This window comes from Carettochelys insculpta, chromosome 10, assembly GCF_033958435.1.
Source record: "Carettochelys insculpta isolate YL-2023 chromosome 10, ASM3395843v1, whole genome shotgun sequence".
Taxonomy (NCBI): domain Eukaryota; kingdom Metazoa; phylum Chordata; order Testudines; family Carettochelyidae; genus Carettochelys; species Carettochelys insculpta.
In genome coordinates this window covers 4,503,620-4,527,879 of record NC_134146.1, presented here as the reverse complement: position 1 = coordinate 4,527,879, position 24,260 = coordinate 4,503,620, and the positions used below count along the sequence as shown (strand labels likewise).

General features: G+C 56.9%; 2 protein-coding genes across 3 annotated transcripts in view; one reads left to right on the top strand and one right to left on the bottom strand.

The window, feature by feature from the left end:
* The window catches only part of SENP2 (SUMO specific peptidase 2), a 42,353-nt gene extending 32,157 nt beyond the window's left edge, over window positions 1-10,196 (top strand). The window contains exons 12-17 of the mRNA XM_075004410.1: window positions 2,531-2,662; window positions 3,112-3,315; window positions 3,447-3,526; window positions 5,225-5,309; window positions 8,502-8,597; window positions 9,438-10,196. Of these exons, the coding sequence (XP_074860511.1) occupies window positions 2,531-2,662; window positions 3,112-3,315; window positions 3,447-3,526; window positions 5,225-5,309; window positions 8,502-8,597; window positions 9,438-9,500 (660 nt within the window). The 3' untranslated portion in view covers window positions 9,501-10,196. The remainder of the gene's footprint in view (window positions 1-2,530; window positions 2,663-3,111; window positions 3,316-3,446; window positions 3,527-5,224; window positions 5,310-8,501; window positions 8,598-9,437) is intronic.
* Window positions 10,197-14,274: 4,078 nt separating this feature from the next.
* IGF2BP2 (insulin like growth factor 2 mRNA binding protein 2) overlaps window positions 14,275-24,260 on the bottom strand; it is a 66,179-nt gene continuing 56,193 nt past the window's right edge. For both annotated transcript variants that reach the window (XM_075003732.1, XM_075003734.1), the window contains 5 exons: window positions 21,006-21,122; window positions 19,579-19,653; window positions 18,410-18,541; window positions 17,584-17,697; window positions 14,275-15,874 (listed from right to left, as the gene is read on the bottom strand). In XM_075003732.1, the coding sequence (XP_074859833.1) occupies window positions 15,779-15,874; window positions 17,584-17,697; window positions 18,410-18,541; window positions 19,579-19,653; window positions 21,006-21,122 (534 nt within the window). In that variant the 3' untranslated portion in view covers window positions 14,275-15,778. The remainder of the gene's footprint in view (window positions 15,875-17,583; window positions 17,698-18,409; window positions 18,542-19,578; window positions 19,654-21,005; window positions 21,123-24,260) is intronic.

Here is a 24,260-nt window from a genome sequence, read left to right as displayed (position 1 = left end):
TGCCTATACCTACAATTCTAGAGTATTTACTGGACCTCAAGAGAGCAGAACTCTCGCTATCCTCGTTAAAGGTCCACCTTGCCGCCATCTCGGCGTTCAGACATGAGGATGGGGGGCACACGGTGTTCGCCCACCCTATGGTTACCAGGTTCCTCAAATGGTTGGTAAACCTCTACCCCCCTCGGAAACCGATTCCACCCTCGTGGAGCTTGGACCTGGTGCTTACCACACTCATGGGACCACCGTTCGAGCCCTTGGCCACGGTTCCCCTTCGCCTCCTTACAATAAAGACGACCTTTCTTCTTGCAATTACGTCGGCTCGTCGGGTGAGCGAGCTTGCGGCAGTCATGGCAACGCCACCCTGCACTGTCTTTTCCAAGGAGGCGGTAACCATACGGCTGCATCCAGCCTTTGTTCCCAAAGTTTCTTCCGAGTTTCACATCAATGAACCTATTGTTCTACCCTCGTTTTATCCAAAGCCTCATACCTCCAGCGAAGAGGCGCGCCTACACCTCCTGGACGTGAGGAGGGCGCTAGCCTTCTACGTAGACAGGACCAAGTCCTTCCAGAAAACGGATAGACTCCTAGTCTCCCTCGCTCCCAAATCAAAAGGAGAAGGTCTCTCATCGCAGAGAATTTCAAAGCACATTGTATCCTGCATAAAAATGTGCTACGAGCTCAAAAAGACTCCTTTGTCGGCCACTCCCAGGGCTCATTCCACCAGGGCGGTGGCAGCATCAACAGCCTTTTTCAAGGGCGTTGCATTGAAAGACATTTGCAGAGCGGCGACCTGGTCATCCTACGACACCTTCGCCAAACATTACGCCCTTCACAGGGTATTCCAAGAGGATACCCATCTCTCCGCAGCGGTCCTCTCGGGGACCAGCTGCACTTAATCCGATTACCCACCACCTATCTTGGGTTACTGCTGGGTAGTCACCTATTGTGGAGCACCCACGGGGACACTCGAAGAAGAAAGAGAAGTTACTCACCGTAGTAACAGTGGTTCTTCGAGATGTGTCCCCGTGGGTGCTCCACTTCCCGCCCATCCTCCCCGCTTCGGATCTCTGTTAGTGTTTTGCAGGGGCACCCGAGGCGGTTGGTCGAGGAACTGGCGGGGACCGGATCGCGCACATGGCCAGGAGCGTGCCAGGGAGCGGCGCGTGCCGGCGCATGCGCGGTCCGGCAGAAACTGCTTGGAAGATCCGATCTGCGGCGCCGGCCAAGCCGTCACCTATTGTGGAGCACCCACGGGGACACATCTCGAAGAACCACCGTTACTACGGTGAGTAACTTCTCTTTCTAGGTGCTCCAGGAGTCAGAGTTGTAGGTGCTCCTTCTAAAGTGGATTTTGGCTGCTTTTTGCCGGCTAGTCATACCCTCTAATTGCTTGGCATCAGGCCATTCTGTTAACAACTGATTTGCAGGGAGCTAACAAAACAAATGCTTTTGCTAATGCCTGTATAAACTATCTGATTTAAGTTCTGTGTGTGCCTAGGTAGATGCTTCAGTAGAAGAGACAAGGGCATCTTCTTTCTTTGTTAGCTCAGCTCAATCACAAATGGAATTTTTTGGCCCATAGCTTAAACTCCCTCTACCAGCAGTGAGACTGAACATTACTGAGACCTGTCTCTGTGGGTCTGATGCTCTTCCAGGGCATATGACCAAATACAAAATACAGACTTCCTCACGGTCGACATGGCCTCCAATACAGACCCCATAATAGTCCCTTTTGTTCCCGCTCAGGTATGGTGGGGGAATTCGGTTAGTCTTGTATCGTGACCCAGAGGTGACCAAATCTAGACTCTTGTAAACTAGAGATGAGAAATGGGTGTGAGGTGAGACTAGCCTGCTACCAGCCCTGTTCCTGTTAAACCAAGTGGTAGCTGGATGACTTCTGAGGCTCACGTGGGCCCAACTCCTGCATGTGGGATAGGTGGCTTTCTCTTTTTTTCAGCTGTGCTCTGCCTGCTGGCAGGCACGTCTGTGCGTTTTTCTGTATCCGCGTGCTGCATATTGCTTAATCTGACTGAACCACACTTGCTGGCTCTGAAACACTGCAGGACTGGCTTTTGTGTGTGTTTGAATTCTGTCAAGCCTCTGAAATGCCCGTTATCCCTTTCAAGCCTCAAGAAAATGACTGAGCTTTCCAAACCAGAGCCAGTATAAACATATCTGTGGTTGTGAGCTGGGGTGATCTGGTAAATTAAACTGACTGAAGCACCGTTTAACATAGCTTTAAAACGTGACCATCCAAGTTAATAGCATGAAATTCTGGCATTAGTGTGCAGTGCCTTGATGCACAAATGCAAGAGAAGACCCTACCAAAGCTTAACAGTTCTCTGCTCTGAAACAGATTTTAGTGTCATTGGCTTCCCATTGTCACTGTGTGGTCTAATTATTTCTCCTTTTAGCAGGCTTAATACTCTATTAAACACTTCTCAGTTTGTGGTGCACCAGTTGGCGTTCTCAATATGCTCCCTAATTCAGGACCTTCTCACCAGTCACTGCGTGGAATTGCTCATTTCAGGACATGGAGAGAGAAATCGCTAACGCGTTAGGCCATGGCCAGGAGGATGAGATCTTGAGCAGTGCCTTTAAATTAAAGGTCACCCGTGGGGATATCCAGACGCTGAAGAACCATCACTGGCTCAACGATGAGGTAAAATGCATCCAATAGGAATGTGTGTGTTCTGCATGCATGTATTAAAACGTGCCCCCCGCTTTCTCCGACACTTAATGTTTGGTCAGGCTTCAATTTTCTGATCCACCGCTCATTTCATATGGGAATATCCATAGGGTTCTGATAGCTGGGCCTTTAAGTGGGAACAATACTCCTGAAAATATCTCAGTCCCTGTATTATGCTGCTCTCAGGAGTTAACAACTAACCTAGGGTTGGATTTGACTTTGGGGAGTGGGTGAAATAACAGGTGTTCTCAACGCAGGGCTCTAAGGAAGGGAGTTAGTTCAGGAGTCTCAGAACTTGAGTTGAAGACAGTTTGTTTCTTCAGACTGCAAATTATGAAGAATCCAGCCTGTAGGACGTGACTTCTGCACAGAAATAGGAATATGTCCCCTTCATGCTCTGAACGCTACTCTCTCTTATATAGGTAATCAATTTCTACATGAATCTTTTGATGGAGAGAAATAAGCAGCAGGGGTTTCCAGTGCTTCATGTCTTCAGTACTTTCTTCTACCCCAAACTAATTTCTGGGGGTTACCAGGCAGTAAAAAGATGGACCAAAGGTGTGGATCTCTTCAAACAAGACCTCATCTTTGTGCCTATTCACCTGAGGGTACACTGGGGATTAGTGGTGAGTTGAATTGACCCATCCTTACAACTGGAAGGGAAGGAGAACCTAGAAAAAGCTTTAGTTCTTGCTCTCTAGGTGGCATGGAGTCTTTGGCTGTGTCTGTTGCACCAATACCTCTCTTTCAATAACAGGTAATAGATGTCCGAAGAAAGACCATCAAATACTTTGACTCAATGGGACAAAGAGGCCACAGTATCTGTGAGATTCTGCTGTAAGTAGAGGCTTCAGGAGAACATCACTGTGTCTGTCTGTCTGTCTGTGTCTCTCTCTCCCTCCCTCCCTCCCTGCTCACTGGAAAATGTGATGTTATGTCAGGGACTTGCCCCATGGGGCAAGACGCTCTTTCCTGTCTGGTCATGGCCAGTAACGTGTCAACTCTAACAGCATCCAGCTGCTAATTATATTCTGCTGCCCCTGAGATATTCAGCTACATCTTATGAGCAACCTATCCTAGAGAGACTTGTTAAGGAAGATCAGGTCCATTCCTAAGGGACACTGGCGCCCTCTCTTCTTTGTGAGAGAAACATCTACTTAGTTCTGCTGTTTTTGCCACTCTTGAGTAACCCTCCAAACTGCATTTCTCGCATCCTCTTGTAAGCACTATTGGAGACATTGGCGTTAGTTTTTGTGTAGCCAGTCGTCATCCTTTCAGTGTGCTGAGTGACTGTTTGCCGTTGTTTGACTCTGCTCTGGCACCAGACTCACGCTTCACGTTAAATAAAAATTGCTTTACGCCCCCACCTCTCTTGGAGATGGATTTGAGTCAAGGGGGAATCACTCTTACGTCTCGTGCACCTGACTTTTCTGGCAATGGCCACATCTGAGACCCTACTGCACTATACATGAGAGCACCGACTTACGCAGGGGTTGTATTCTTGCGCAACCCCCACATAAGTCAAATTTTGTGCAGCTTGGGGGAGCCAGGGAACTGACCAGCGCAGCAGCGTTGGTCGGGTTCCTAGCGCCTGTGAGTGGCGGGCAGCCCAGAGCCTAGCTCTGCCCACTGCTCACAGGACAGGGGAAAGTGACCAGTGCTGATTCGCTGGTCAGTCTCTCGCTCCTCTCACGGGTGGCAGCCTGACTCTTGGCTCTGCCACCCTGCTCCTGTCACTCAGGCTCTCAGCTGCCACCACTGGCAGAAGTGGGGAAGCTGACCAGGGCAGGAGCCCTGGTCAGTTTCCTGGCTCCAGCGAGTGGAGGGGAGTTGGGAACTAGGTGGCAGCTTGGCTCCCTGCTGTCCCCTGCTTGCTGGAGCCAGAAGAGTGACCGGGGCAGCAATTCTGGTCAGTTTTAGCACTCCTGTTAGGGATGAAGGGTCCTGTGGCACCTTATAGACTAACAGAAAAGTTTAGAGCATGAGCTTTCGTGAGTTAACTCACTTCTTCAGATGCAGACCAGCATCTGAAGAAGTGAGTTAACTCACGAAAGCTCATGCTCTAAACTTTTCTGTTAGTCTATAAGGTGCCACAGGACCCTTCGTTGCTCTACAGATCCAGACTAACACGGCTACCCCTCTGATACCTGTTAGGGATGGCAGCCTGACTATCACCACCCCTGACAGGAGTGGGGAGGCTGCTGCCAGGACAGGAGCTGGGAAACTGACCAGTGCAGCAGCTCAGACACGTTAACCCGAGTGCACATATCTCGAGAGTTTGATGTAATGGGGTTCCTGTGAAGTCTCTAACTTGTGATCTTAAAAATGTCTCTAAAGTAATGGGACAAATTCCCAGGCACATGTGGGGTTTGACTTTAACACAATGATTGTATCCTGTAATTTGCCTTGTAGTTCTTGGGTCATTGGTTCATAGTTAGTAAGGACCTTGTCAGACAGCTTTACAGACTGTTGGCCTAAAATATGAAACCATTCCATTAGAAAAGTCTGATCCCCTTCTCTTGTTTTCTTGAACAGCCAATATCTGCAAGAAGAAAGCAAAGCCAAGAGGAACTTAGATATTGATCCTTCAGAGTGGACACTTTACAGTATGAAACCACATGTATGTGAACAGTGTTTGTTTGTTTCTGGTCCCAGGCCTGTAGCCCAACGCCAGATACCTTCTGGTGAAACAGTTCTAAGTTTTGAATGGGTGTCTGTGATGCCCTTAATAATCCAGCCCAAAGTGGACACTGGAAAAAATGTTGATGGGCCTTTTTATGGTGTCTGTCTTGATGGGCCTTGTCCAGGCTGAACACTACTTCTTTTCTGACTCGGTGCGGGTGTGGAAATAGCTGGCTATCTGGTGTGGACTGCAGCCCTTGGAATGTGTCTGACTCTTTTCACTTGATCAGTAAGTTGGTGGTGTGTCCAAGAAAAGTGTCGGTGTCCCTCAAATGCCACTGTTCCTTGCTAGGCCAAAGGCCATGTTGACATTAGCACTTGTGAGCAAAACTTCTATTGTTCAACAATGCAAAAAAAATCCTTCGGAGTGCTATGCGTTTTGGCGTGCACAGTGCTACGTTGGTGGGGGAGTGGTTTCCCCAGTGTAGCTATGGCTGTTCATTGAGCTGGTCTTATTCTAGCTTCCATCAGTGTAAGGTGGTGCTCTCCCAACAGCACAGCTGTTCCCTGTAAGCTTATAAATGTAGACATGGCCTTTGCCTTTTCAAGGCTCATGCTGGCAGTTGAGAGATGTCAGACCGGCTCCTGTAGAGGAATTATGGACTCTTTGTTGCGTGCTCTCGCTGTGATTCTTGGACTTCAGCTGCGAATCTGGCTTTGAACTTTTGGCAATATCACAGTCAAAGGAGTCGCTCTTTTTTTTTTTTTTTTTTTTTAAATGAAGATATCTGCGTGATAAGTAGCTTTTTGGTATGTGCTGCTTGAGAGACACGTCCTTCTGCCTACAGAGATTGCCTCAAGTTACTGCTGTTGTCCAGGTTCTATCTGGAATATCCCAAAAGAAATGTCTGTCCTGTTGCATTCTGCAAATAGCTGTCTGTAGAAACAACGAGAAGTCCTGTGGTACCTTATAGACTAACAGTATTTTGGAGCATCAGCTTTCATAGAAGAGTAGGACTGGAAGGGACCTCGAGAGGCCATTGAGTCCAGCCCCCTGCCCTCATGGCAGGACCAAGCACTTTCTAGACCATCCCTGAAAGCCATCTATCTAACCTCTTCTTAAATATCTCCAGTGATGGAGGTTCTACCCACCTCCCTTGGCAATTCGTTCCAGTGTTTGATCACCCTGACAGTTAGGAACTTTTTCCTAATGTCCAACCTGAACCTCCCCTGCTGCAATTTAAGTCCATTGCCTCTTGTTCTATCCTCAGAGGCAAGGAAGAACAAGTTCCCTCCCTCTGCCTTATGACACCCTTTTAGATACCTGAAAACTGCTATCATGTCCCCCCCAATCTTCTCTTTTCCAAACTAAACAAACCCAATTCCTTCAGCCTTTCTTCACAGGTCATGTTCTCTAGACCTTTGATCATTCTCATTGCTCTTCTCTGGACCCTCTCCAGTTTCTCCACATCCTTCCTGAACTGCGGTGCCCAGAGCTGGACACAATACTCCAGCTGAGGTCTAACCAGCGCAGAGTAGAGTGGGAGAATGACTTCTCGTGTCTTGTTCACAACACACCTGTTAATGCATCCTAGAATCATGTTTGCTTTTTTTGCAACAGCATCACACTGTTGACTCATATTTAGCTTGTGGTCCACTCTAACCCCTAGATCCCTTTCTGCTGTACTCATTCCTAGGCAGTCCTTTCCCATTCTGTAGGTGTGACACTGATTGTTCCTTCCTAAGTGGAGCACTTTGCATTTGTCCTCATTAAACTTCATCCTGTTTACCTCAGCCCATTTCTCCAGTTTATCCAGATCCTTTTGAATTATGACCCTATCCTCCAAAGCAGTTGCAACCCCTCCCAGCTTGGTATCATCTGCAAACTTGATAAGTGTACTTTCTACGTCAATATCTAAATCGTTAATGAAGATATTGAACAGAACCGGTCCTAAAACAGACCCCTGTGGAACCCCACTAGTTATACTTTTCTAGCAGGATTGAAAGCCATTAATAACTACTCTCTGGGTACGGTTATCCAGCCAGTTGTTCACCCACCTTATAGTAGCCCCATCTAAGTTGTATTTGAGTAGCTTATTGGTAAGTATATTATGTGAGACCGTGTCAAATGCTTTACTGAAGTCTAGGTATACCACATCCACCGCTTCTCCCTTATCCACAAGGCTCCGTGGGCAAAGAAATGGGGCTTTGTCCATGAAAGCTTATGCTCCAAAAAATCAGTCTGTAAGGTGCCACAGGACTTCTTGTTTTTGTGGCTACAGACTAACACGGCTTCCCCTCTGATACTTGTCTGTAGTGGTCTGTCCCTTGTTTGTTACCATCCTGGTTCAGTTCAGAGGAAGAACATAAAAATCTGAGGTGGGTTGGCAGGGAACAGGGCACAGCCTCATGTAGAATATGCCCTGGTGTGAGCTAGGATTTCTCTGCCTCAGCTTTCCAAGCATCCCAGGCGCGTTGGCACATTCAGCTCAGAGCAACGCTTGGGAGGCTCATGGAGCTGTGAGCTGCTGCTGCAGGTGACTAGCTCCTGTTGCTTTGTTCTCAGGTAGTAGTAATTCACATAATAGATCCCCCCCCCCCTCACTAATCCTCCCCCTGGGTAGTCGGAGCTGTCTTGTCCTGGGCCACCGGAGAACAAGCTCATTGGCAGTTCTGATTTTTAGCTATTGTGGGGATGGAATTAAAGGTCCGAGCCACATTCTCCCCCATGCAACTTCTAGAATCAGTAAGAACAATTCGTGTGTCACAGGCAAATCTTGTCCTGATGTGGTTTTCAGTGTATAGTGCTCCCTCCACTAACTCAGGAGCAGGGCGATGCGTATTATATTAAGCAGTGCTGGAGGCGTTCAGAGCCCTGGCAGGGCCAGAGGTGCATTGTACAAAGGTAGATGAAGCCATTGGGGGGCCTGGAAAGTGTGCAGACTAACCAGTGTGCACTTAGACTCAGCAGCTGAAGGGTAAGGAATGGAGCATGGTGCAGCGGCAGTACCATGGTTTGGGAGGGTGGTAAAGCTTGTTTCCTGCAGTGGAGGATAAAAGTGAATGGCTCGTTGACTTCAGTACTGGGTACCAGTATTTTAAGGTGCTGCCTCACGTATCTCGTCAGAACGGCCCTGTTAAAGTAAGGCAAAGGGACTAACCTGCAACCTTCTCCACCGCTTGCTCGTAGGAGATCCCACAGCAGCTGAATGGCAGTGACTGCGGGATGTTTACCTGTACGTATGCAGACTATATCTCCAGAGACAAACCCATCACATTCACTCAGGTGAGTGAACCTCACAAACTGACCTGTTGGCACCCATGGTCACCGCGCATTTTCCCCCTCTCGCTCATTGCCCAGCACCTACACCTATGGGGCTGATCTGGGCTAGGGTCTCCAGGTGCTACCGGAGCACTGACAGGTGAGCCCTCCAGCCCTGGGAGTTGCAGTCTTATGTCCCTTTACCACGCAGTTTGTGCCTCAGCCCTTGAGTGCAGGGGCAGGAGCCAATAGGAACGGCCCTACTGGGTCAGACCAGAGGTCCATCTAGCTCCGTTTCTTGTCTTCCGACAGTGGCAAATGCCAGGTGCCCCAGAGGGAGTGAACAGAAGAGGCAATCAAGTGATCCATCCCATCACTCAGTCCCAGCCCACAAAACAGAGGCTAGGGACGCCGACACCATGGGGTGGGGCTGAGGCTGGATGAACCCATCCTCCCTGAATTTATCTAGTGCTTTCTTGAACCCTGTTGTAGTCTTGGCCGTCGTAGCATCCTCTGGCGGGGAGTTCCGCAGGCTGGTGGGTTCCTGTTAGTCTGTTTCACATATAACGACAGCATCTTCAAGGCTCTTTTCCAGGCAGTGTTTTCACAGGTTAAAATACTGGCTGTTTTCAACTGCACTGGGCTCTTTGTGCAGGATGTGCATGTTCCCAGTTGTGATATTTGTGCTTTTCCATGAACGTTAGCATTTGCCAAGGCCTCGTGAGTTCTGTCCCTTGGGGTGGGGGCAAACCAAGTAACAAATCCCGGCAGCCAGTTAGGGTCACGATCCAGTTTTGGCTGCCGAGTGGGGATGGACGCTTACGCTGATGCCCTTCAGTTGTTAACAGTGTTGTTTCTTTTTAGCACCACATGCCTCATTTCCGCAGAAAGATGGTATGGGAGATACTTCATCAGCAGCTTCTGTGACCCCAGAGTGTGACACTTACCCAGTGCTACTGTGATTCTCCACATAGTGGTGATTAGCTGTTCGGCTTCGCTCATTTCTTAGAATGCCTTATTCGAAAGGTACCAAGCCAACAGCTTCCTGTCCTCGGTGTAGGCTGTAAATAGGTGGTTTGTCCCCTCCAGGGAGTGAATGCAAACGTAGCCTCACCCTGAGCTGAGACTGGAAGAGCGGGTGGTGAAGAACAGATCCCAAACAAACTGTATCAGTTCTTGTTGCTGAAACCCGACAACTTGCAGTGCTTCATGGCAGCCGTTGGAACCGTGGCTCGAAGTCTGGCTGGTACATGGAGGTGTCTTGCAGAATGGCCCCTCGCATGTCAGCTTCCTAGGCATGGTGTGTTTAGCTACTGACTCAAATCAGCCACCCTGGCTCAGCTTCTGGACTCCAGCCGACTCCACTTAATTCTAAAACTGGACTTGTCGAGGCCCTAGGAACAAGGCATTTACGTTTTGATTTGTACCAAATCCATGGCGAAGCCCCTATCCCTGGGGTTCGGTATTTGTTTCACTGTCCCGAGTGAAAACGTATTTATTTTTGTTTGTTAAAATGGAAGCTTGCGGGAACTTACAGAAGGGGGCTGCTGTGAAGTGCAACCCCCAGGAAGGGGTCAGAGCAAATGTGTAGGCTGCTACGCAAAAAACTCTTGAAGAGCAAAATTAGTTTCCACTTTGCCTTCGCATGCGTGTGCTGCACTGTTATGAGGTCCTGAAGAGTTTAAGATGAAGAATGCACAAATGGAGGTGGCTGAGCCCCCTGCGTTAGAGGCTACTGGGTGGCTCTGAATTATTCAGCCGCCGGGGGTTGAATGTTACAAGTGGGGAAGGGGTGGGGATGAGGCTGGATGGCTTAGAGCGTTCGCCAGCGATGGGGATCAGTTCTACCACCCCCTGCTGGTGGGACCTTGGGTGCGTCACACCTTTTGCACCTGAGTTCCCTGGTGGCAATGAGGGACAAGAAACTTAGTCTGCTGGCTCCCAGGACTTACCCCCCACCCCATCTTGTTAAGCAGCTGCTGGAGATGGCACTGCTGGTGCAAGGCAGCTGTTACTAAAGGAGGGAACCCAGGCCACGGCATGGCCATGATTCCTGCAGGGGTAGGCTGCTCACCAGTGAAGGTGAACCCTGCCTCCTCGAGGGCTGTCAAACAATACCTGGCACCCCCTGCACCCACCTCCTCCAGCTTGGACTTCCACGAGCCGTGTCCCCTTTCCAAAGGGGACTGCAGCTGTGTGCACTAAAGAAGTGGGAGCACAGACCTGCAGGGCCTAGCCATGGCTATGACCCCCCCCCCCCCCCCGCCAGCTGCAGGGCCTAGCCATGGCTATGACCCCCCCCCCCCCCCCCCGCCAGCTGCCAGTTCAAAGGAAGAGCTGGGAGCAGGAGGAGCAGTCGCTATAGTCTAACTGCCAACGCGGTGGTAACTGTCCCCCTTGGAAATGTTCGACATCCCTCCTCTCCTTGCCCAGCCACTCGGGCTGAAGCCAGGATTTGAAAGGAAGGTCTCTGTTTTTCTCCCTTTCAGCAGGCCCAGGAGATGCCTGAAGACCTGGGTGCTGGGAGGTCACACACCTGTCATGGGAGGGGAGAAGTGCTAGCGGGGAGCGGTGGTGGTTCCCCCCATCTGTCTGTGATGAGAAACCGAAGCGCTGCCTTGGCTCCGTTGTCAGGGTGGAGGGAGGTGTGTAGAGGACTACAGCAGCCCCCAGGGCTACCTGTGCCCACACAGCCTAACCCCTTGTGGAGCTAGTGGGGGGCAGGTGCCATGCAGATGTTCACTCCACTAGGTGTTTAAGGAGTGGTACCCCCCCCCACCCCCTTTGGGTAGCTTAGCTCTACACTGGAGCTAAGTCATGAACGCAGCAGGGCTGGGATTCTGCTGCAAATCTGTAGTGGCCAGCAGCCTGCCCCATGCCTGCTACCCCTGGCCCTGTTGCATGGGCGTTGAGTCCTAGCCTTGGTACTGGGGGCAGAATCTGCTCTCTGCCTACCTCCCCCCAGGGGTTGCTTTTGTGGGGGGTTGTGTGTTTCCATTGAAACCAGTAGGAAGGTGCTTCCCAGGCCTGATGAGAGCAGGCCCCTCTCTCCCTGAGGCAGGGGGCCTGGTTTAAACATCTCTTGAAGCCAGTTGCAGATACAGCCCCAGGGCCTGGCTCTCGAAGCACAGCACGGGCTAGTAAAGGTCTTGGCCAAGGGTGGGGGAAATAATGGTGGCATCACCAGATCACAGGACTTTTCCCCAGCAGTGTGAGGGGCGGGGGCAGTGGGATGTGAGCCCCCAGTGCAGAGGTTCCTGTCCTGCAGTGGGGCGCAGCACTAGGCTCATCTGCCCCTTCTGGGGGAAGCTCTGGGCTGCCAGAAGGGGCTGGGTGATGCTGGAGGAGTATGGGGGTGGTTACCCTGGTAGGACAGTTGGTAAGTTTCTGTGCCCTGCAGCGCAGTGAGAAGAACAGGCAGCGGGGTTATGAGGTGGGCTCCTCTGTCTGGCAGGGCTCATGCCACTGAGCAGGCAGGTGTCTGAGACCACTGCAGGGAGCTGGTACCTCTCTGCCTCAGGGGCCAGTGGGGTTGTGTAGTTCTTCGAGCCCTTTGCTGCTTCCTGTTCTCCCCATGCTGCTGTTGCCTCCTTTCTTGGAATAACAGTCCCAGTCCTCCAATGAGCCCCCGGGGGTGGCTGCAGGCCAGGGTCAGCCCCTACAGTGGGGTCTGCCCCAGGCAGGGTGGCTGTTATCCCTGTGAGTCTCCTGAAAGCTGCCACGTCGCCTAGATTCAAACCAGGCCTGGATGAGCCCCGGCTGCCCAGAGCAAGCGGCTGTTGGACTTTCACTTCCCCAGTTACTTCCTCCGTGGGGGCCTTGGCCATGGGTGTGAGTGGCTCATGCCCTCTCGGGCCCTTGATTGCAAAGGGGGGCGGGGAGGCCTGGGCAGAGACGGCGTGGAAAGAGGTATGCGGGTTCCCCGCTGTCACATGCAGCATGATGGCCGGCTCTGCATGGGCACTGCCCCAAGCGAGCTGCTGGAAGCCTCCAGGCTCTCTGCTCTGCGCCGTGGGCGCATGGCCCTGGGCCAGTCCGGGCTCCTGGTCACTGGCCAGCAGGCCTGGTGGGGGCAGGGATGTTTTAGTAAGTCACAAAGGCCAGGCCTTGGGCGGGGTGGTGGTGGTGATGGGTCCCTGGGAGCCTGTAACAGCATCTACACCTGCCCCTGCCAAAAAGCTTAGGGTTCCTGTTCCCTGCTGTGACAGGGCCTGGCCCCTGCCTCCTTACCCACCACCTGCCTGGGGCTGGCCCAGGTGCCTGGGGGCTGGTTCTGGGGCAAGGAGGGGGGCAGGACTGGTTTTTTTTGGGGGTGGGGGGGGCGGGGCGGCATCTCCTGGCTGTGGTCAGCGCTGCTGTGTCACAGGGAGGGGCTGGTGGCCGAGGCTGCAGGAAGGGTCCCAGGCTGGGCCAGCACATGCGTGGGACACTGAATGGTGGGCCAAGTGCCCTGCCAGCTCCTGGCCCCTTCCCTGCGGGCTAGTGCAAAGGCCTGGGGCTGGCTCTGGTAGTGCTGGGGGGGTGTCAGGGCAGGAGGAATGACAGTTCAGCTGGTCTGAGAGAAGGCCAAGGGTTGCGGGGGGGGGGCCGCTAGCGCCCCCCCCCCAAATCAGCTGGAGGGGTGGGGGCTCTGCAGGGCCCCCCCACCCCCAAACCAAAAAAAAAAATCTGGAGGTGCTCAATTGTGCCCATGTCTTGGCCCTATGGTACCCGGGGGATATGAGGTTCCCTAAGGCTGGGCCAATCCCCACTGCCTAGTGTCCCCAGCCAGCAGGGTACCAGTGGCCAGCATCCCCCCGCCCCCAAAACAAAAAAACAACCAGTCCTGCAGTGTGAGAGTGAACCCCCTTAGGGGTGGGTGGGTGTGTGTGTGTGTGTGTGCGCGCGCATGTACGCGCACATGCACTGGCCAGTGCCAGCCCAGCAAACACACCCCCCCCCCCAATTAAAAAAATGGGGGGGGGGGGCAATAAGCGCTGCTGAGCTAAAGCGTCTGGCTGGCACTTGGCCAGCCCATTCCCCCCCCCCCCCCCCCAAAAAAAAACCAAACAAACCAACCCCGACCTGGGGCATGTGCGGCCACAGCCCAGCAGCATCTCACACCCCTGGCTTGGCCAAGCCCATGGAGATGCTGCCCCATGTCCTATGCAGCCAAGCACCTGTCCGCTTGCACCCAGCACCCCATTGCTGCACCCGGCCCCGCCTTTCACGTGCGGGTGGGGCTGTGCCCTGCAGTGCCCTCTGTTGGCAGCAGTGCTGAGGCTGCGGGCACCCAGGGTGTGTGCGTGGCTGGGGGGGGGGGGGGGGGGGGGGCGGGCCTAACGCCGCCTGCTCCTTGCACTGCTGGGGCTGCAGCATATGGCTTCCCGCCGCCTGCCCCCCAGCACAGCCTGCGCCCTAGCTGCAGTCAGCCCTAGCATGCACCTCACTCCCTTTACAATGTCACTTTGAGCTAAGGACTGTGAGCAGCTGCCACGTTCCCCTCCCCTTTTCATCCTCCTGCTAACTTTGCCCCCCCAGATTCAGAGCTAGTCACACAACTCCCATGGGGGGGGGGGGGGCGGGGTCTGGCCAAGCTCAAGGGCACCCTTTGGGCCCTGCACACCCATCCCCTCTCCCCCTCCCTTAGCCAGGCACAAGACCAGGCTCCCCCTGCTCCCAGGGCCGTGCCAGCAAATGACAATAAGTACCAAGCAGAGGCTCGTGTTAGCTGGATATATTTCTTTTTTTTTCACAGAACACTGTTTGCAGTAGAGGAAACTGGCATTGCAGTCGGTTGGTACAATGGTATGTTCACGGAAACCAGTACACGGGCAGCCGTCACATAGGGTGTGTGTGCCCTATCCAAAGTCAGGTCTTCTGCCATCCTTCCTCGCGCTGGTCTTTCTCTCCCTTTGTTCCTAAGAACACGCTCAAGGTTTCTCCCACAGAAAGGCCATGGGACTCTCCGCTGGCAGAAAGATAATACAGAGTCGTGGTCATGCCCCCGGGAGGGCAGTTTCTCCCGGCCGGCAGCTGACTTGGTCTGGATTTTTTTTCCAACTCATTTTTATTAAAAAAATAAAAAAATGCTCCAACTATCAGTTTTACAAAAATCTCTAAAAGGGAAACACGAGGGCAAAGGTGCTGAGGTACGAAAACACCTGAGGTAGTTTTTTTTTCTTTTTCCTCTCTCTTCTTTAAAAAGAAAAAAAAAAATTGCCATTTTCCTGCCCTGGGCCCACAACCTCTCGTAAGTTAGTCGTGTCTCCCCTCTTCCCCCGCTTTAAAAAATACCAAGCAAGCACCTCCTTCGCCCCAGGCCGGCTGCAGCATCTCTCCCGTGCCCGGGGCAGAAACGCCTGCGTGGGCGGAGGCGCTTAGTATTTCTTTCTTTTTTTGCAAAACGCAAGGGTAAGTACCATGGTGGGTGGGTTTGGTGAGAACCACTGTGGAAGTTGTGGCCGGGCGTTTCCGGTGTTTGTTTTGGGCGACGTGTTACGTAGAGCATGGCAGTGGGGTGGTGGGGAGAGACAGAGAGAGCGTCAAAGAGGGAGGGAACAGGCCAAGATGCAAAAACCAGTGTGGCATCAGTGAAGCGAAGAGAAACAGGTACGTGAGCCGGCCAGAGCTCTACCGCGAGATCCCGTGCCTGAGAGACGGTATCCCTTGTGTTGGCACAGACAGACAATCCTCAGCCTTCCTCAAGCCTTGCCGGAAATCACTACTTTACCCTCTGCCAGTATTGCTGACGATATCGTCAATCTACTGTGTGTTCGGCCTCCGAGGGCCGGACCAAAAAGCCCCCCGAGAACAAGTCAAAAATAACAATAAGGAAAAAGTCAACCTTGGTGGAAGGGGTTAGTTTTGTTACGGCTCTAGTAATTCTAAGAGAGATGAATGGCGCGAGGCCCTGCCATCTCCTCCTCTAGGGTGTGCGCCCTTGCGCAGAGAGGGGCTCCCACGGCGCTGGCAGGGGGCTGGCTGCCCCCTCTCCGCCTAGGTTAGTCCAACTAAAGGGGTCGTGTCGCGCTAGTGAAGAGAGGAAGATGGAGGCTGTGGCTGGGAAGAGTCGGTCTGCAGTGCCCTCCCCCGCCCCTGCCCCGCTGAGAATCGGTCCTCTGCCCAGCCCAGCCGCAGTCTTTGGTTGGCTCCCCCCTCTGGCCTCCTGGCGGGTGCTGGAAGGGCTACATTCATCGGTTGTTGCTGGCTGGCGCCTCGGAGCCTCACTTGCCGCGCGGTAGGGAAGGGGCTCCCTGAGCGTGTTTCTGCTCCTGCTGCTTCACCTGCTGTACAATTTCCCTGATCTTGCGCTGTGCAGTCTGCGGGCAAAGCAAGAGAGAGACAAACAGCTGCCAGGAAGGGCTGGGTAGGGCAGCGTTCCCTGCCCGCCTCTGCCAGGGGCAGGGTGGCCCACGCCTCTCAGCACAGGAGCGAGCCAGGCCAGGGGTTGCGGCGGGCTGCGTCTGCAACCACCACGAGCCTGCAACGCGACGGGGAGTGGGGCTTGCGCGCCCCCTTGGTGCTGGGTTGGCTGGGGCAGTGCTGAGACCCACGTGCTCTCGGACCGGGCTGCTGCCTGCTCCTCAGGCCGCCTACCCAGGCCCAGTCCGTCGCGGCTCCTGCAGCGGTAAAGCCCGGCACGGCAGCGCCCGCGTCAGAGCAGGGTTCTACCGGGCCCCATTCTCTGTGACCCCAGCTGAGCCCAGAGCGCGACAGAACTGCCCCTGGAAAGCAAACACCCAGCAGCTGGGCCCAGAGCAGCGAATGCACATCGGAACGGGAGGCGGGGACAGCTAAGGTACCCTGAGAAGGGGCTGCATGGCTGAAGCCTCGACCTGGCCAAGGGCCCCTGCCGGAGAGACAGGGAGCCGTTTGCTGGAACCAGGGCTGACTACAGTGGCCCGGCAGGAGGCGCTGTGAAGTGTTGGCTATAATAAAAAGTCTCACAGACGGGTACCGCTCTGGAGCGGTCCGGGGGAGCTCTCCTTCCCGGGCACCTCCACGCCCCAGCAGCAGAGGGACAGGAGGAGGCCCCCTGCTGACTCCTTGAACCCGTTCCAGACATGCACGTTTGGGCTTCGCACCTCGTCCAAACAGCTTTCGGTAAAAGCCCACTCAGACGGGAGCAGAGTCCCAGTGGCCCCAGGGCCTGGACCAAAGCAGCTCCATCACCCCTGCGGTGGGTTCTCAACACCCGGTTGACAACCCCCCCCTTCTTCTCGGGTGTGCTGTGCTAGGGGGCTGGGGGAACAGGTTTACCCTTCAGGAAGGCTTCCAGGGTGGCCATCAGGCAGAGCCGGGCACCCTAGGCTGGAAGCTGCCTCTGCCAGCACCAAGGGGGCGTTCGCAGGCCCCTGCATGCTCTCGTCGAGCCCCGTACATGGGTCCTAGCTCACAGTTTATCGCCAATGAAACTTCCCCCTTGGCTTGGGCGAGCTGCAACATTCCAGGATCCGGGAATACCCAGCTGCTGCCCTGCGCGTCCCAAGTACGCAGATCCAGGGGGATGTGGGGGAGCAGGAAATCTAACATCATCCCTGGGTCAAATGAACGCCCACACGACGGCTCCCATCGGCGCTGGGACCTGCAGGGCCCCAGCTGCCGCCGACAGACAGTGTGAGGGGGAGACGTTTTTGGGGGAGAAGTAAAGGCAATTTAATGCAAAACCCTACGCAGACGCGAGGGGACTGAGGCAAATCAAAGCCAGTTAACGGCTGGCCCAGAAAGCTCAGGTGATTCCAGCTCTGACCTCCGTGCTCACGGGTTAGGTTGAGAGAGGCGCAGAGCCTGGTAACCACTCCGGCGTCATAGAGCTGGAGCCAGCTGGGAAACCAAGTGGCTCTGCGCCGGAGAGAGCCGGGGACAGCTGCACTGGAACAGGTTGGTATGTGTGGGAAGCCAGGCCTGCCCCCACCCCACCCCACTCCCGGAAGGCAGGACTGGTGTAGGTAACACATCTGACCCCCTGGGAAGGGCGGACAGGCTCCCCTTCTGCCCCACACCTCTTAGGGAACTGCAAACTACGCACCTGGCTGGCAAAGAAATGCCCGATGATTTTAACCACAACCTCCTCGTTCTCATCAGGCGTCTGGTCCCGGGGGACGATCACTTCTGCGCTCGTCAAGTTCTGCAGTTCGTTCACCTGCAGCGAGAGGCATTTTGACACCAACTCACGGGCGTCACTAACCACGTCAATGGCCGGTGCCGTTCCTGGCTCTTCCTCAAAGCCCCGCCGGAGCAGGACAGCCAGCAGGCAGGGGCGGACGACTCGGCGCCTCCCCTGTGCAGCGATGGGCTAGGGCTCTGGTCAACGGATCCAGGCCTCTGCGGATCCCGGACGGGCTGCACCACATGGACAGACGGGGAGCTCACTCTCTCCCCTCCCAACTGCCCCCAGGCCAGGTGCATTCACAGGGGCTGTGGGCCAGGAAAGCGGCTGCTAGGTGTCCCCACCGGGCAGGGTTCGGCCACCCAGCTGGAGGCACCGCCTGCCTCTCCACATGGCGGGGATCTTTGGATCTGCAGCCAGGACCCCAGTTCTGCTGAGCCCCTAAGCCTGCAGGGACCGCTCAGCTGTGGCAGTCCCCTCGCCCCATGGAACCAGGCCACCCCCACAGTGGCCAACGGATGGGTAGCGAACGGCTCTGCAGTGCCTCCAGCTGGCCAGGAAGTCCAGGGAAGGCCGTGGGGCGGGGGTACACGACTCGATGGGGTCGGACGTGGTTTTGGCCCAGAGGGTGCGGCCAGTTGCTGCCAGCACAGACCACGGTCCAGGCAGGGCCTCTCCAGCAGAGCTAGCGGACAAACGGGCTACGAAGCCAGAGGCATTTCGGCCCCGCCGCGGGCTGACCTACCGTTTTGCCGCCTTTGCCTATCACGCGGCCGGCTGCAGAGGAAGGCACCTTGATGTGGGCTTCGAGCTTCACCTCTTCTTTGGGGTTGAAGAAGTTCTCCTCCTTCAGTTTTCCAAATATCCGGCCCTGGGCCTGGGGAGGGAGACAAACCTGTGGTGAGTGCCAGACCCAAGCGTCAGGGGAGCCTGGCCCTGCGTGTGTGTGCACGTGGGGGGCGCCCAGGGGGCCGAGTGTGCTGGGATGTCTGGCCCTTCGGCTCCCAGTGCTCAGCATCCCCCCTGCGCTACAGGGATCCCCATGCTCCCTGGGGCTGACTGGCTCACCCGACGCTGAATGCACCGGGACCCTGCCTGCGCAGGCCCAGAAGCGGATGCTGGGATCCTGACGCAGGGCCTTCGGCAGTCTCCTGCTGAGCACGGGGCCAGCAAGAGTCGACAGCCCCGGTGCCATTAGCCACCGTTGCCCTGGGGCGTGCAGCAATCCCAAGCATCGAGCAGTGGGGCCACCAGCCGCCGCGGGCCCTGGGGGAAGGTGGGAGGGGGCCCGGCCAAGGGCCCTCAGCACCACCCGGACCATGGTGGCCCCTTCACAGCCGAAGTAGCAGCAGTGACGGCCGCAGCTCTGGGCCCCTTTGAATGGGGCACTGGGGGCCACTGACCCCCATTGGTGGGCCTGGCACTGGGGGCCCCTGGCTCCCCGGGTGGAGAAGACACGGCTCTGAGCCGTGCTCATGCTGCGGCCTAAGGACGACACCCGCTCGTGAGCACTGTGTGGTCTCAGGGCTGCCCACTTGCGCATGGACGGGCCCTGCTCTGGCCCGGGGAGCTGGGGAGGGAGACAGGGGACCCAGGCTGAACTGGCTGCAGGGAGGGAGCCCCCCGCTGGGTGCTACGGCGCCCGCAGGGGCAGGACACAGCAGACGACCTCACTGGCCCCCACTCCTCTGGGTACGAACGCCGCCTCGGCTGGGTGGGAGGGGCCCTGCAGCACAGCACAGCCCTCCGGCTGGCAGCAGGGAAGAGTCTCCATGTCCCTTGCACAGGATTGGGCCCAGCCCAAGGCTGCCCCTCCCCCCGACGAGGCCGGCGGTCTCAGAGCCGCACCAGCTCTGGAGTCTTCAGGGCTGGATCCCGAGGAGGTCCCTGGCCCCCTGCCCAGGCCCCACTGACCTTAAACTGGGCTTCCGGGGGCCCGGTGATGATGACCATCCTCTCGCTGGCATCCGGACCCTCTGCGGGGGCGATCTGTGAGCCAGAGAGTGGCAAGTCAGAACCACGACACGGGCCTGGCGTTTCGGGGAGCTCGGCCAGCTCTGCGGCTGTTTTTTGGGGAGAGCCGGAGCAGTCCTAAGGGTTGACTACCATAGGCCCCACCCTCTCCACGCTTGGCCCTGCCCCCCCATTTGCCCCAGAGCCAGCGGTGGCTGTCAGCCCTGGTGGGGCTTTCGCATGCTTTGCTTTGGCTGCGGCGTTGGGCAGCCTCCAAAAGCTCCCAACGCCCAGACCCTGACCAAACCAAACGCTGACTTCTCCCCAGAGCCTGGATCCACGGGGAAGGACGTAGGCACGGCTAGGAGCAAGGCTGCTTTGGGTCAGGCTGCCCAGCAGGACCAGGAGCCCGGAGGTGCTGGCATTGCCCAAGCCACGTCCAACTTCTACAAGATGTCTCATCTCGAAGCGGCCGGATTTGAACGCTGCCTTTCCCACCCCTCCATTTCCCTAGTGGCAAGGCGGGGCCTTCCCTCACCCCCGCCCCCGGGGTCCCGCAGCACCAGCACAACCCATCACCAGTGCTGTGGTGGTCCCCACACCAGCAGAGCAGCACCGGTTTCAGCCTCACCCCTGTAGCTCACGGCAGCAGAGAGATCTGGGGAGGGCAGACGCTTTGGAGTGCCACTGAAAGACCATTTATCACCACTGGCATCGGCCTCTGTGACGGGGAGGGGGGATCTCAAAGAGGTCTATCAAATCATGACTGGTACGGGGAGAGGATTTTACTCCTTCCCATAACGCAAGAACTAGGGGTCACCAAACGAGATTAAAGGGCGGCAGGTTCAAAACAAACACAAGGGAGCATTTCTTCACACGGGGCAGTCGGCCGATGGGACTCCCTGCCAGAGGGTGTCGTGAAGGCGGGGGCTTTAATAAGGTTTCATAGAAGAACCTAGATAAATTCATGGAGCTTAGGTCCATCAGTGGCTATCAGCCTGGACGAGCAGGGATGATGTCCCCAGACTGTGTGTGTCAGAAGCTGGGAATGGGGGATGGCTCACTCGGTGATGACCACTTCTGTTCATTCCCTCTGGGGCACGTGGCCTTGGCCATTGTCAGCAGAGCCACCCCTGGGCTAGACGGACCTGTGGTCTGACCAGAACTAACCCTGGTCAGTCACAATGGCAGAACGTGAAGCCCGAGGGAGGAGGCTGGAGCCAGCAGGGAGACAGATGAAGAGACGTCTGGCCCCAGGGCCTGAAACAGCTTCTGGTGCCTGACAGAGCAGACTGGCTGCAGGCTCCTGAGCTGCTGGGTTGCACAGCACCAACTCCTTTCCCCCCGTTGGCTGGGGCCGGGGGCAGCCCGCCGGGCTCTTTGCTTACCTTGATAGAGGCGCCAGCGAATCTCGCCAGCTGTTTGATGTGTTGGCCTTTCTTCCCGATGATGGCGCCCACCGCCTGCGTCGGGATGAATAAATTCACCACCTCCTGCACCGGCACCTGCCGGGAGAGAGACAAACACAGAGATCTCAGACGGAAGCTGGGCTGCTTGCTGCTTTCCCGGCTGCTCAGTGGGCAGGGAGGGGCAGAGCTGGGTGCGATTTCCCAGCCCTCGGACGCATGCCAGCGGGGCACAGCTGATTTGCCCCTGTAGGAAAAATAAAATCTGCAACATGGAGTATACTGGAGCCCTCTAGGACGGGGAGGGGGGCGTCACTCTGTTACGCGTTTCACTGCTAACCAAGGCGCAGCTGTCTGAGGTGTCTCCCCCAGGAAGACAGCGGAGGGGACATCTGAGCTCTCAGGGGAGACACAAAGAAACGGACACGTGGGGCAGCGCGCGAGGGGCACAGTCCGCGAGGGGGAGCACATGGCACGCAAGGGGCACGGCGCGGCAAGCAAGAGGGCAGAGACGGCTGCTGTTGCAAACAACGGTGGGCAGCTTCCGGGCACCCTGAGCCAGGCGGCTCAGAAGAGCGAGCTCCCTGGGCCGGAAGGGCCGACAGCGCCGAGACCAGAGACCCTCCCTGAGAGGCTCCGGGGGATGTGAAGGGGGGATTGGAGGCGACTTTCCACCTCCGCTGACCTTGTGACGGAGCCAAGTGGGACTGGGAGGGGTGGGGGGTCCTCGGTCCTTCCCAGAGCTGGTGGGTAAGAGGCTGGTCCCTGGGCCCCAGGATCTAACTGCCCTGGGGACGGGGTCCGCTCCTGCACTGAGCAGCCAGCCAGGGCTTTGCTGAAAGAACCGGATGGGGCTGGTGCCTCTTCAACCTCTGCCCAACGGCTGCCACCCGAGAAGCCACAGGCCCAAGTCTTCGCACCACTGCCGCAGACGGGGGCCACCCGGCCAATGTGGCTCTGCAACACCCGAGTCCAGATCTCGCACAACCAGAACCTTTCACCTGGCAGCTCCTTCGTGGCCAACCGTCGGCCACAAAGGGCTGGCTCAGGCCCACCAGAGACCCGGGTGGGAAGTGCTGGAGAGCCGTCCCCTGTACCGGCAGCCAAGCCTATTCAGCCTCCCCTGCCCGAAGCCCCCATCCCTTTCAAACGGCCTGACCCAGTGAGGGGCCATGGGGAGGCAGAGCCCGAGTGCCGGACTACACCCTGCAAGTCACTCTGCCAAACCCAGGAAATGCTGGTGTCCCCAGGGCGCAGTGCGACGGCTGGACGCTTGCCTGGTTCCTGGAGCTGGGCTGCACCCGCGTTCTCCGAGGAGCTGACCCCAGTGGCATGAGGACAGAGATGGCCGGGACCTTCCCCATCCCCAGCGCCAGGTCATGCCACACTCAGAGCAGGGGCAGCCGGGGCGCCCTGGTGGGCAAGACCCCCCCCACGCAGCGGACAAGCACGGACGCACATCACAGCCCTGCTCCAGCAGCCTGGGCACGTCCCAGGGGCTCTCCTGCTGCTAGCCGGCTGGGTCTGCAGTGTCCTCTGGTGCACGTCCAACCCAGTGCTCAGAGGCAGCCAGGTGGGAGGAAGGGTGGAGGGAAAGGCAGTGGTGTGGGTGTGGGTGTGGGGTGGGGAGAAGTCCTGCCCCAGTGAAGATGGGCTCCGAGCTCCACAGCTGGCAACATCCATGGTTCCAAAAGCACAAGTCACCTCCTGGACGCAGACGCCACGCCCACGGCTTCAGCCACGGCTCCTACGTCCCCGTAGCAGCATGGCCTGGCTGCCGCTCCCACCACCCTTAGGCGGGGACCACGCCCGATGCCAGGCAACGGGCCTCTTCGGAAGTCCCTAATTCACACTGACACACCGCGTCCAGCACAGAACCTGGAAACACCAAACAGACCGACTCCTCCTTCCGCCACGTGCCGCAGGAACCTCGAGCTCCACCGAGTCCCATGCAGCCGCCCTGGACATTCTCCCCTTGTGGCCTCTGTCTTCTACCACCTCCATCTTTCCCCCCTGCTGCTTCACGCAACCTTTCCGCCAGGCCCGACCAACAACTGCGCCACGGCTACACAGTCCCACCACCCAATCCATGGCCGAACGCACCTTACAGCCGCCTCCCACAATGACACGGGCCAGGCCAGGGCTTTTGGTGTTGCTAGCACCCGCGCTGGGCGCGCCTCGGACGGCTAAAATGCCACAGCCACCAGCACTGCCGGCGGGGCGAAGGGGAGAGAAGGCCTCAAGCCGGGCCTCCCGCAGGCTGAGAGGCCGTCCCTGCTGCCCTGTTCGCTCAGATGCGCAGCGTTCCAGGCGGCTCCACACCCTGGTCCAGTACAGGGGTCTGGTGGAAGCGTCCGACCCCTAGGACAGCCGCAGCCACCCTGGCACAGAACTGGTGTGCAGAGCGGGCACCGGGTGGGGCGGGGGCGTCCCCCGGCTGCCAGCTTGAACTTGGGACGCCGGCAGGGGCAGGATGGTTTTGGGGAGCTGCTCATCTTGGAAAGGCTGCAAGGCACCCGGAGCCCTGGGCCTGGGGTTCCCATGAGGGGATCCCCCGTTGCCTTACCCCGTAGCTGGGGCAACTCGCGGCTCCCAAGGCTTTGTCCTAAAGCTGACCCAAGCAGAGTCTGTGTCCTGGCCCCAGCCGGCTGGCTCTTCAGCCCACTGGCTCCGTGCTGGCCGCAGGAGACAGCGCCGGAGCCTGCACCCAAACCGGTGCTCCCACACAACGGCTCTGCTGGGACAGACCCGAGAAGAGGCGCCAGCCCCTTTGTGCAGCTGGAGGGGACCCCCAGGCTGCCCGGGGGGTGGGGGGGGGGTGGGAGGAGGCGCTGCCAGGCCAGGGCACTCCACCCAGGAGCGGGTGGGTGGAGAAGGCCTGTGCTCTCTGCCCTCACAGGCCAAGCAGCAGCACGAGGGAGCCAGGGCCCTGCACCTCTCTCTGCCTTGCACTGGCCGTCCCACCGCGGAGCGGCCGCGCCTCCATGGCCCTAGGCAGGGAAGGGCCCCCAACATGCCAGACACCGGCACGGGGAAGGTGCTGACCTTTCAGAGCCTCTAGTTCATCCTCCCACCTGGGGCGGGGGACAGGCAACGCGCCCAGGGCCACCTCGGACGGGACACTTGAGTCCCGCTGCTTCCTCCTGCAGACCCAGTTTAAATCCTGGGGCTCGGCTCCGCCCCGCCCCACCCTGCACTCAGGGAGAGGCGCTGGGATTGGCATGGCCCTGCCCTGCT